At 37.1% G+C, this 11974-nt stretch overlaps 1 protein-coding gene across 1 annotated transcript; it reads right to left on the reverse strand.

The window, feature by feature from the left end:
* Positions 1–2275: 2275 nt before the first annotated feature.
* LOC103720087 (uncharacterized) lies at positions 2276–11754 on the reverse strand. The gene is made up of 4 exons (XM_008809622.3): positions 11296–11754; positions 8337–8598; positions 4078–4145; positions 2276–2799 (listed from the first exon to the last, which is right to left on the reverse strand). The coding sequence occupies exons 1-4, from the start codon at positions 11428–11430 to the stop codon at positions 2545–2547; spliced, it is 720 nt and encodes a 239-aa protein (XP_008807844.3). The 5' UTR covers positions 11431–11754; the 3' UTR covers positions 2276–2544.
* Between the last annotated feature and the right edge of the window lie 220 nt (positions 11755–11974).

Below are 11974 nucleotides of genomic sequence, written 5' to 3' on the forward strand. Positions count from 1 at the left end.
AGTACAAACACACTTGGTGTAATAAAGCAGCTCTTCGTTGTTTTATGCTATCAGTTGCTGGTTGAAAAGCCAAACAAGATAGAGACCATTGTCGACAATGTTAGGAAACTCGAACAAATTCACCTCTCTCAGCATCTATCTTGGTCGATGGGGAAAGAAGTTCATTTGTCTGTGTAAGGTGTCCACAAGCAGGGCCATTAATCAAGTTGGGACTACCGCATCAAAAGATAAAAAATCATACGATCGCAGCATGAATTGAAAAAGAGATATGCTTTAGTAAGGGTATTATGGGTCATGATGATTGATCAATGTTAAGCTAAAAGAAAGTTAGAAATAGTCCAACAAGAATGATACTATCTCTGTGGAAAGCTGATTTTTGATGACTATACATCAAAGAAGTGAAACCAATGGTGCAGACAGCAAAATTTTTCAGAGATAATAGAGTGAAGCAATTACAGGAAATGTTGCTCAAGATGGAAGCTGTGAAATCATATAGCGTTTGTTCCTTTTTCGTACTTAGATCAAAGCAAATGCAGGAAATGGGAATAAAAGATCCTAGTAATTTCTTGTGTAAATTTTACATAATTCAGCTGTGAGCAAGGATTCTAACACCATGCTTTGAATTGGTAATCCATGGCTCTCGTCGGCCCAACGGGTCTATAGGGGATGGTCTGAGCAAGTGGTGCAGCTCAATCGCCAGCTTACTCGGACAAATGGCAAGTCTGAAGGACAATGTGAGTGAGGCCCTCTGAAATGCCGATTTAGTCAAAACCATATAAGATTTACTTCCAAAGCCAATATTGAGCAAGTGGAAGGATTAAGGAAAGGCAAGTTTCTGACAAACTTCCATGAAGCATTTATTAGAATTGCAGGGGCAAGAAGAAAGCAATGTAAACATGGACTGGTCGCGTTAGGCCTCGCATTCTGTCGTCAGAAAAGCATGAAAACATCGCTTGCTATGCTTGGAGATTTGGCTCACAGCTGGAGAACGGTGGGAGGGAAGTTTGTCGAGGTGGGATCAAGTGAGTCGCATGGGAAGAAGTGAAGCAAAGGAGCAAAGAAAGGGGCGCTCTATATCACCATCTGTCTCCTTCTGCTCTCCTTGCTGGCTTATTACTCTCTCAACTAGGAGAAGGCACCTCTGGTTTCTTGTGCTGTGGGGACCGACGGCCTTGGTTTTCGCAGCCTGTCGGGAGGCCAGAACAAGTTGTCACTCTTAGGCCTAACAAGATAGCAGCTCATGTCGTGAATAACATCATTCAAATTCTTGAATTTGCTACATTACACGAAACGGAATCATTAAAACAGTCATTGTTGAGATGCGTTCCATGAGTTGGTAGGAACATCACTTCATGGGACCTGAATGTGATGACTAGGAAAAGTGGGACCATGTCGGTAAGCTATCTTTGTCGTAGCTTAAGGTCATCAAATGGTCAATAAAAAATCTATCCAAAGTACAGCCACACATCTACGGGCACTTCAGAAACCCAACGACGCTCTTGGACGCAATAAAAAATCTATCCAAAGTACAGCCACACATCTGCCGTCTTTACACAGGGAACGGGCAAAACAAATTTCGCATCCAAGTATCCGCATTGTCCCTCACCTAAAGGAACCATCTCGGTTGGATTACAGGAGCCACGCTTCGAAAACCTCCAAATAGCCACGGTTCATCAGCCTCCAGGGCTAAATCTAGTCCTCATATTTCACAACCTATGGGTCAGCAGCCAAACAAACGGAAGCCAAATAGCCAGGCAGAACCAAAAGGCATACGAGTTCAAAGACCAGAAAGCAACACGCTAGCACGAGCCCCTCAAAATCAGAACCAATCCAGCGACTTCTCATCAAGCAAGGGTGTGGAAAGACCATGAGAGTCCAATTTTTGTCATCTAGACTGCATGGAATCTTAATACAGCCAGGACAGCTTCGTTGGCTTGTCCCCGACCACACAGCCCACCTCCAAATCCTGCCTTTAGATACAAGCTGGGTAGTTTGTGAGAACACTATAAATAGGAGAATAACAAAGCGTTATCGAAGGAAGATCAGAAGAATTAATACCATAATCACAGGTCCCTCCTTGCACAGCATACATCCAGTGAAGCACAATGAGCAACAAAGCTGATGTTATTCTTGCCGCTGCTTTCAGCAATGGTGGAAGAAGACCTATACCAAAGCAGGGGAAGATAAAAGTCTCACATAGCTCTACAATTGCAATACACACCATCGCCTCTGTACTCTGGAGGGTAATTCACAGCAATCGTATCCAGAAGTCCACTTTGAAGAAGGGTGAATTAAGCATGTTCCCTTTGGAATTCGTAAGGTTTCACAAATGTAAATATACAATCAATCAAATTCGATCATTTTTTTCCAAATTCTGTTTTCTGTTGCAAAGATAATGTAAAAAGAAACTAGAAGCAAAGATTTCCTGCTTGGAGCATAAATAACATGTTCAGTTTCTAAGTTTTCTGACCAATGGTACACATTCAAGCAACCATGAAAATGGCTTTTTAAATGTCAAATATTATGCCTCGAGTTGTGTTGGTGTTATTTCATAGATTTCTGCTGCTGCAGTGGAAGTGTGTCAACATCCCCTCCTGGAACTTCTGAAGCACTACCGGATGGCTTGGCACCAACAGATACCAAGTTTCTAAACCAAGTACCCTGGAACCTAGGGGAGCTTCCGTTCGAATTGTTTAGAGACTCTGGGGTGGCAGGTGAATTTGAATTTGAAGCCAGACCAGCCATGAATCTGTATGCCACTTTGCTGGCAGTCACAATTTCTGTCTTTGCTTGCTTTAGCTGTCAAAATAGAAACAAGAGCACCATAATATACCATACCAAGTCCAAAGAACGATAAGAAACATCAAAAAATAAGTCCAGCAAATGGCGTTGGAATGTAATAACAAAAAAAATGGCATCAAAAATCCATCAAGGGATTCATCATCTTCTAAGACCACATGTTTGTGCCCAATGAGAATTGAGTTAACATGACATTTAATCTTAATTCCTTTAATGGTTACACTAGCAACAAGCTTAATGATAATCATGACTGAAGCAATTGTTGCCAAAACCATGATTCACATTTGGCATTTGGTAATATAATTCCTATATGTCCTCATAGGTTGACAGCGGACTCCATGGTTAAAATTTGTTATATCTAAAATTTGTTATATCTAAATCAACACAAATTAGCAAGATGGATGGTCTATTAGTTTTATATCAAGACATGAAACGATATTCAAAGGATCCAGTAAGCAGAGTCAGCTAGGCTGGTGTTGGATAAGTAAGGTGAATAAGCCTCAGTTATAGATGAAATACAGTTTATTGTTTATATTTATTCATCTTGTGTTTCACAAACTATGACTGTTGAAATGAACAACAATGCACTAAATAAAGCTACTAGTCTAACAGTACTCTCCAAGTATGCTATGTCACTGTCTTCTAGTAGAATTGTTTTATTCTTGTACAACTTCTGGCTATGCTCGATCATATATTAAGCTGCAATAGCTTCGAGTTCATAAATTTTGAATTATTCTTTTGTCACAACTTGGAGAGGATATAATCATTCACGCATGCTCAGGAACTTGATAATCACTATCTCACATTTTTTAAATTAAAAACATCATCTCAAAAATCAATAAGAGGAAGGAAACATGGTCAAGAATAAATATTAATTAAGCTGCAATAGCTTCACGATAATAAATTTTGAATTATTCTTTTGACACAACTTGGAGAGGATATAATCATTCACGCATGCTCAGGAACTTGATAATCACTATCTCACATATTTTAAATTAAAAACCTCATCTCAAAAATCAATAAGAGGAAGGAAACCTGGTCAAGAATAAAGAATATCAAACCAACCATCATATGCTGGGATATACACATTATAGTTGGTTAGCAATTTTAAGAAAGATGAGAGAGAGAGAGAGAGTACTGTTGCAAAAAAACATGGTGGACCATCAAAGTATTGCAAATTATCAATATCAAGCATTTAAATTGGCCAACATGATCCACAAAATTTAAAGTGATGCAACGCAATTAAGCAAAACTGTGTTTTAAGGAAGAGTTTCGCACCCGCAATGCTGTATTTCCTGCAACAACCACTGCAGTATCTCCAACATTAGCAAAGCGGTTGACCCAACCTGCAATGTTATAAACTATGAAAACATGATCTACAGAATATTCTAGCCACTAGAAGTTGTATGTAATTATAATTAATCTTCATTAAGTATCATGAAACTAAAGAGATTTCAAGTGTTAAGATCATTGTTCACTATAAATGCCAGGTGAGGAAGACCAAACTATGAAAGCACGAAGAAAAGCATATGGTGAATAAGCACAGCAACTAATACCACCACCAACAACACCATCAGTTCAGGAAATTCAGTTCCAGCTTTTACAAACTTAATAACAAATTGCATTTGTAAAACTGCACGCACAATGTGGCACGTCATTGATTCAATGCTCCTAGACAAATATACAATTATACCAATTTGTATGAAACGTGCAAGACCATTTGGCTAATCATGGAATACAATTATACCAATTTGTATCAATTAATGATATAGAAGTCCACCCAGAAAACCATGCACATGACTCATATCATGAAGCTGCAGCAGAGGGCAATTAAAGAGTAATATGGGTAAAAGTCTACCAAACAGACAATATGGCTTAACACCACAACAGTCAAATAAATAAATTAATAAAGGAGGAAGGATCTAGACATGATTTTAAAATATTAACAAATTCAACAAACATTAACAAGCTTACTTAAAGCTCTATAATAAAAAAAATGCAAGTATAATGTAAAAAATAGTTGTTATTGAAGTCATGAACCAATAAGAAAAAGAAGGCCAAGTAATTGGCCAATATTTGTTAGCACTATGAAGGAGAACTGTATAAGCATGATTGTATATAGCTGATGATGATTAGCATAGTTAGACAAGAGGCAAAATAATAAATAAAAAGAATTTCCAGATGACAGAATTAAAAAATTAGTCAAACTAAAGGCGGAGCAGAAAATGAAACACTGGATAGTATATTTTTGAGTTCAACCAAGCATCCAGAATACTAGAATGACAAATTCCTAGTTAAGTTTTATTTGCTACCTTGATTTGAAATACAGAAACTAAATAAAAGCTTCAAAGTATAGTGGAATTTGTGAGGTGAAGGTGCACCTTTAGAGTGCTATATAATTACAGAATACAATAGAGACTGAAAAAATACTATTATGAAACCAGTATAAAACTGTTGTTCATATTAGGTAATTGGAAAGAGTAGAGGGCACATCGATACAGTGCATAGCAAAATCAAGGGTATGACGGTAGCTGCATTGTAAAATTAAGAAGTTAAAGGTTTACTAGAAGCTAAGAAATAGCACCAAAACCAATCGATAAAATAGTCAAGGACTTTGAGCTGTGGATTTAACTCCTGATCCTTAGAGAAGTGTACCTACAATATGTCTTGTGCCAACAGGTTATTTTTATCTTAATAAAGAGGTATCTACAGCACCATATGCTGATACAATGATGAACAAGCTTGTAACTTAGTTTTCCCATTTTAACCAATGGCCAGCCATCTCAACTAATCTTTTCTTTTTTAAAAATGGTCCAGATTTCTTCCATTTCTTTGGCTAAGGATTTAAGGACGAATCTACAAATAAGATGTGATAATGATGAAAAATCATCATTCTGCTAGAATCAAGGTAACTCTTTTTTATTCGCATACGTATGCAAACCCATTTTTACTTTCTATGACCTTTTAGTTCAAGGTGGTCCAGAGTTCTTCCATTTCTTTAGCTTTCTTTAAACATTTAAGGACCAATCTACCAATCAGATCTGATAATGATGTAAAATCGTTACTCTCCATGGAAAGAAAAGCTAGAAATCAAGGTAACCTGTTTTTCCTATGCACGTGTTACCGGTTCACTTTTTTCTCAATCTAAATTCAGCTCAAATTAAACAAATTAAAGAAACTAAACATATGAAGGACAACATGCCTTGCACCTTTTAGGTCTCATTAGAAACATTCTAAGGATGTCAAGGCTATTAGGAAGGCCCCCCAGATGGTTCAAATTGGGAATAGAACCATGCATCATAAGAGCATCTAATTCCCATTCCACTTAATTTTGCCATAATTTCTATTTATTATCATAAGCTTAATGTATACATGACTGGTAGCAGTAGATAGACTAAGGCCTACAAATGCCCAATGAATAAGCATGCGGTTATTGCTTAGTTGCCAGAAAGGGGATCTGGCGTAGGTGTGGGCATGGAAAAATGATATTTTAGAAATAATTGGAGTAAGAAAGTGCTTACGAAGCAGGTGTAAATTCGTAGAAGATTCCTGCTACTAAGGCCTATCATGACTCCAACTATCATATAGAGGATAAGCTAAGAGGGCAAGATGAAGCCAATAAATTAGCAAGTATGAACTTCAAAGAACCACAAAAAGGACATGCATACTACTATTCAATGCATGGAAATAAATACGATTCATTCTATGTGATATCGAATAATATGTTATTTATATTAGAGCATTCTGGTAGCATTACAAAATTACCCTTAAATATTCTGTAAATTAAAATGATCAGCCATACTATGAAAAGATTATTGACCAGGGTGCTAAAACATTTATGTAAACAATTAACTACATTTGAAAATTGATTGAATTCTTACAAGAGCATCCACATTAAATTTATAAACGAGCTGCCAACCTTCGTTGCACAAATCAAGAAGTGGAACAAGGAGGAGAAAAGGTGGAAATGAGAACCATCCATTTGGAAAATGTCTAGCACTTGGAGAGACTCAAAAACACTTAAACGACTTTTACATGATTGAATGCTTTAGAAGACATTCATAATGCATAGTGACTGCATCAATCTAAAATGTGTTGCCAATGGAGAAGATTTTGGCAAGGAAATCAGTACCATTTCATCAAGAATTTACAGAAAATTGAGAACTAAACATAAAGAAAGTACTTCAATATTGATCGATAATTATCTTTTCTATATTGTTCATGCAAAAAATTATCAACAAATCATGTGTAAAGTCAAACTACATTACGTCACTAAAACTATAAATTTGGGAAAGCACTTGTTGTATAAGCAATTACTACCGAAAGCATATTTTTCTTGTAAGTATTCTGACACAGTGAGAAAAGAAAGAAGGGGCACTTTAATCAACGAGGTTATGCTTTGAAGATCAACATGTAAATAAAAAAAAACTGGATTGAAGAATTCTTCACTTGGTAAAAGAAATTATCTCAAAAAGAATTTTATTAATATCTCAAAAGTTGTCCCTTACGATGTATAGCATGCATATATATAAGACATGATTTTCTAACCCTAATTCAGGTATTAAACCCGATGCATAATCATACTCGAAATAGGACTCAACAATAAAAAAACATACTAGAATGTCGGCTGAAAACCTTTGAATCTGTTGCAGTTTCCGCCCGCAAATTTGTTGTCTCCTTCAACGCTTCGCATGGTCTAGTTGGTTATAGTAACCTGTTGGCTGCACCTTGTGTTGCATCACATTCTAAGCCTTGTTTAAGAGAGCAAGCCTTAGTGCAATGGTAAGGTTGCTCCATCATGACCTAGGTATCACGAGTTTGAAACACGACAACAGCCTCTTTGCAGGCAAAGGTAAGACTATATACATTTGACCCTCCCTAGACCCCGCACGCACTAAGGCATTCTTTTTATTCTAAGCCTTGTTTGTCACATTCAACAATTTAGATTTTCATTTTTAAATCCCCATCTATGAGTTTGGCAGTGGATGTAAAGTCCTTTCCCACCCTGCATGTAATATGACCATCCCCATATATGCAACTACAAATGGGTAAAACTACCAGTTAAAGCATAATCCAATTAAAAAGCTGTAAAGTAAATTGGAAATTGTTTGCAATGCAAGTATGAAAAATTGAATCTTAAATTATTAGTTTATGAAATCCTTGTGAAGCTAAAATAAGCAAAAGTAGACAAAAAATTTATAACTAAATCATCTTTTGATCTATACCTATCTCCTGAAAGCATTGGTATATAAACACAGATCTAGAAATGCAACTTATATTAGGAACAGAAAAGTTATAACAGAACCACCTACATTAATTAACCCTCACAGAGAGCAGTGACAACGCATTACCAACAGAAGGTTAACATAGATAGCTATACCTAAAACCATGAATTAAGTCCTGAATCTGCTGACAGGCTCATGAAACTCAAATGTCTGAGTAAAGCATATGCAATAGTACATTCCTGAACAAAGTAACTCAGAAAAATGTAATGTCCTTTTAATGGATTCCAAAACCACAAAAAAGTGATATGTTACCTGGAAGTTTTGGTACACCCAGTCTTTCACAGAAAGCATCACAAAAGTGGTTGCAGTTTTTCGACAGAAGGTCATATGAATCTCCAGGCCACTCTTGGCTAAGTTCCCTCAATATCTGCTTTACTTTCAAGATTGAACAGTCTGTCCCTCCCAGAAGGATATGCTCACGATAGGTATACATAGGATTTTTACCTGGTGGACAACTAAAAACTCCAGAACCATTTTCACAAAACCCAAATGACCACTCTTCTTCTCCATATACCTATCACAACAGATGCCAACAGAGCTAAAAGCATTAATATCAAAAGTCAGAACATTTGTATTTACTCTTACTTTATGAAGTTATACCCAATGGGATATCAAATCATCCATCTGACCATATATCCTTGTTAGTGGGAACCATGTCAAGAATTTTTGACAGATTTTGTCAAATTTGTAATATTAACAGGCATGATATGTAGTAGCAAGTTTTTTTTCTTTAATTACAAGATTTCCTGGCAGGCACATTTTTAAGTATCCAAGCAGGCCAGGTCAAAATTTGGAAATTGAAAATATGATATTCAAATATATTCTAAAAAATGAAATTGCAAATAATGATTTAATCCTAAGTGTAGGATAAATTGTACAGTAGGAAGCAAATAGACTCTTGATGAATTATTAAATTAGATGAATTATTAGACTAAATTTTAACATAAAAACCTTGGACCAAGATGAAATAAATTGGTGTCAAAGATCGACAGCTATGCACTTTAAACAGGGACATAACAACATAAGTTCATTTAGATTCAAGGTGAAAAATAGTTACAACATGATGTTAAGAACTAAGTAAACACTTCATGAGTTGTTTATAAAGGAAATAGACCAAACATGCAGGTGCAAGAAGTTTGTCAGTTCCTACCCAATAGGCACAAAATGACTTTGGAGATTCATGTAGTTGACATACAAGTGATTGGCAAATAGACTCCAACCAGATGAATTTCCTCTTATCCCATATGAATTCAGGTAAAATAAAGAAACGATATCTTTAGAAATTCAACATTATTAGAATTAAGACAAGCTTTCTCTTATACTATCCTCGTCACTGATTCTAAGAAATGTAACAATGTTCAGGAGGCAAACAATGATTCAAAAAGTTGCTAAACTGGTTAATAAAGAGCTAACAAATGTTTTCAGCTATCTGATGCAATCTTTTCTTTCAATATTGATATGGTATGCAAATGAATTTGATTTATGATCAATATTTTCCGAAAGTAGACTGGAACGAGAATGGTCAAATGATGACCTAGGGCAATGATGCAAACAAGGATTCCTATTGAACTATAAAATTGGTCAACTTTCTGATAAACAAGTCAGCTGCCCTTCTGTAGACATTTTTTTTGAGCTAGACATGTCCATTTGAGGCATATGTGTACTCATTTTTAAGGCCGATTTCAAGTTCAACAAGAACTTTCTTCTGAGCTTTAGATAGTTCGGTACTTATGATGGTTAAAACTGCATAAAGTTTCGATACTAAAATATAGTTGATTTGGAATCAAATTAACAAAGCTTTTTAGTTCTTTTGTACTAGATCGAGGTATAGACAGCATACTTTGAGTTTGCAAGTGTCTGACAAGTGTCATAGTTGATTTATGAGCTGTTTAACCATGTGTTTTCTTCGATCGCTGTATAAATTTATCTTCTCATGGTGCATCCGATGAAGCCTTAAGGGTCCCTTACACTTTTGCTTGCATCGTTTTTGGTGATAGAGCATAGCTTATTGTGCATGAGATCATGGACATGCATGGGCATGGGCATCAAACTGTGTGAATTATTTTATGGATTCTTATGTCAGAACTAGCAATACAAAACCAGATCATTAAAGAGTGAGCTTCAATTTTTGAACACATCAGAGGAAGAACAGAGGTTTGTCTTAATGCGCAAGAAGAATGTCATATCCAGAAGCAATGGTTGGTAGATTCTTGATTCTATAGCTAAATGATTGATTTGACTACTTTACTTTTTTTCTGAAAAAAAGTATATGGAGACTGAAAGAGGGGGACCTTCTCTCTCTTAGCCTCCCTCCCTTTTGATCATTGACATGCTTGCCAAAACATTCGTCATAATTGCAGATGTTGTATTGCTGTCTTAGAAAAGATCTCTGCTATACCAGAGGGTAGAAAAGGTAATCATTTACAGTCTGCTGATTCACAGAGGGATAAATTCAGGTTGATAATCAATTGTACAATGTCCCCCCAAATTTAGCAGATCATATACTGGTTATGGATGATAATGGAAAACCAGCAAAATAGTGTAAAATCAAATTGCACATTACTAACATGTACGCCACATAGTAAGAAAATGTTTCAACCATACTGATTCTCACCTAGATGTGCTATTAACAAACTTCAAATGCAAGACCTATCAATTTCTGACCTATACTCTAAAATAATTCTCTCTCTTTTCCAAGATCACCAATCCTCACAGTGTGCATGCCACCAAAATATATTGCGATTACCCATATTCATGCTCTCCTTCAAATGTAGCCACCAAAACTCATGTTGGTACCCTACCTGTACTTCCATTACATCTCTCGTCCATTCCACCATTCATGCAACGTATCGCAAAATCAACTAAAAGAAATCGTTTTCGAGTTCAAAAAGATTGCCCTAACAGAGAGGAAGTATTAGCACTCATGCAATTGCAATTCTACAAGAAATGGCATTAGGAGAGACTTCCTCTCGCCGCATCATATGGATTTCTTCTAGATCAGTAACAACAAAAAAAATAATTGGACAATCTATGCCTTAGCGCGCAGCAAATACAACATCCTGGTGACAATCACCCCCAATTCTAATTAAAGCAAGTTTGGGAAGCCAGAAAACCAAACCCTAGATCTCAACCCCGCCAACCAAAACCCTCCAGATTTCTTGATTCAAAGAATTAAAGGAGCAAATCAAAGGGGGGAAGAGGGAAGGAGAACCTGAATGGCGCTGTGGAAGATCCCGCCGAGGCCGACGCGGTCCTTGAAGATCCGGTTAATCTGGAGGATAGTGTTGTTGGTCTTCTCGGATTCGCTGTTGGTCACGTCGTACACGTGCAGTATCACCTCCTTCATCCTCTCTCTCTCTCTCTCTCTCTCTCTCTCTCTCTCTCTCCCCCTCCCGTCTTTAATTTGCTTCTACTTCTTGCTTTCTTGAATACTTCTCTCCCTCACCCCTATTTATTCTCGGTGTAAGAAGAGGAAGGAAGGGGGAGTTCAAGAAAGCGTGGACCGTAAGGACTATTATACCATCCGGACAGAGACGATAGCATCGAACGCGAACAAGAATTCGCCTCCGCCGCCGCCTCCACCTCCGGCGATTACACCAAACGCTGCCGCGGCTTCCCACTTCTTTACGTTCTCCGACTCCATTTCCTATTTTTATGTCCTTCGGGAAAGCAATCGACGGTTTTTTAGCTTCCGTTCCGTAAGCGGATGAGGTACAATGATTACGCCCTGTACGTTGTGTTATGCTGCCTCGCGGAAGAGTGTTCTCCGTTATGTTGTCTCGCGCGTGGGAGTCAAATATTACCGCGTGGGTTTTGGTCAATGCCAGTTTTGTTCTGCGATCAAGGGTCAATGCAGGTATGCGACTGCGAAGAGGCAAAAAAAGATCACG

The sequence above is a fragment of the Phoenix dactylifera genome, chromosome 6, assembly GCF_051530095.1.
Source record: "Phoenix dactylifera cultivar Ajwa chromosome 6, Ajwa_hap1_PhDact_Kaust_v1.1, whole genome shotgun sequence".
Lineage (NCBI taxonomy): Eukaryota > Viridiplantae > Streptophyta > Magnoliopsida > Arecales > Arecaceae > Phoenix > Phoenix dactylifera.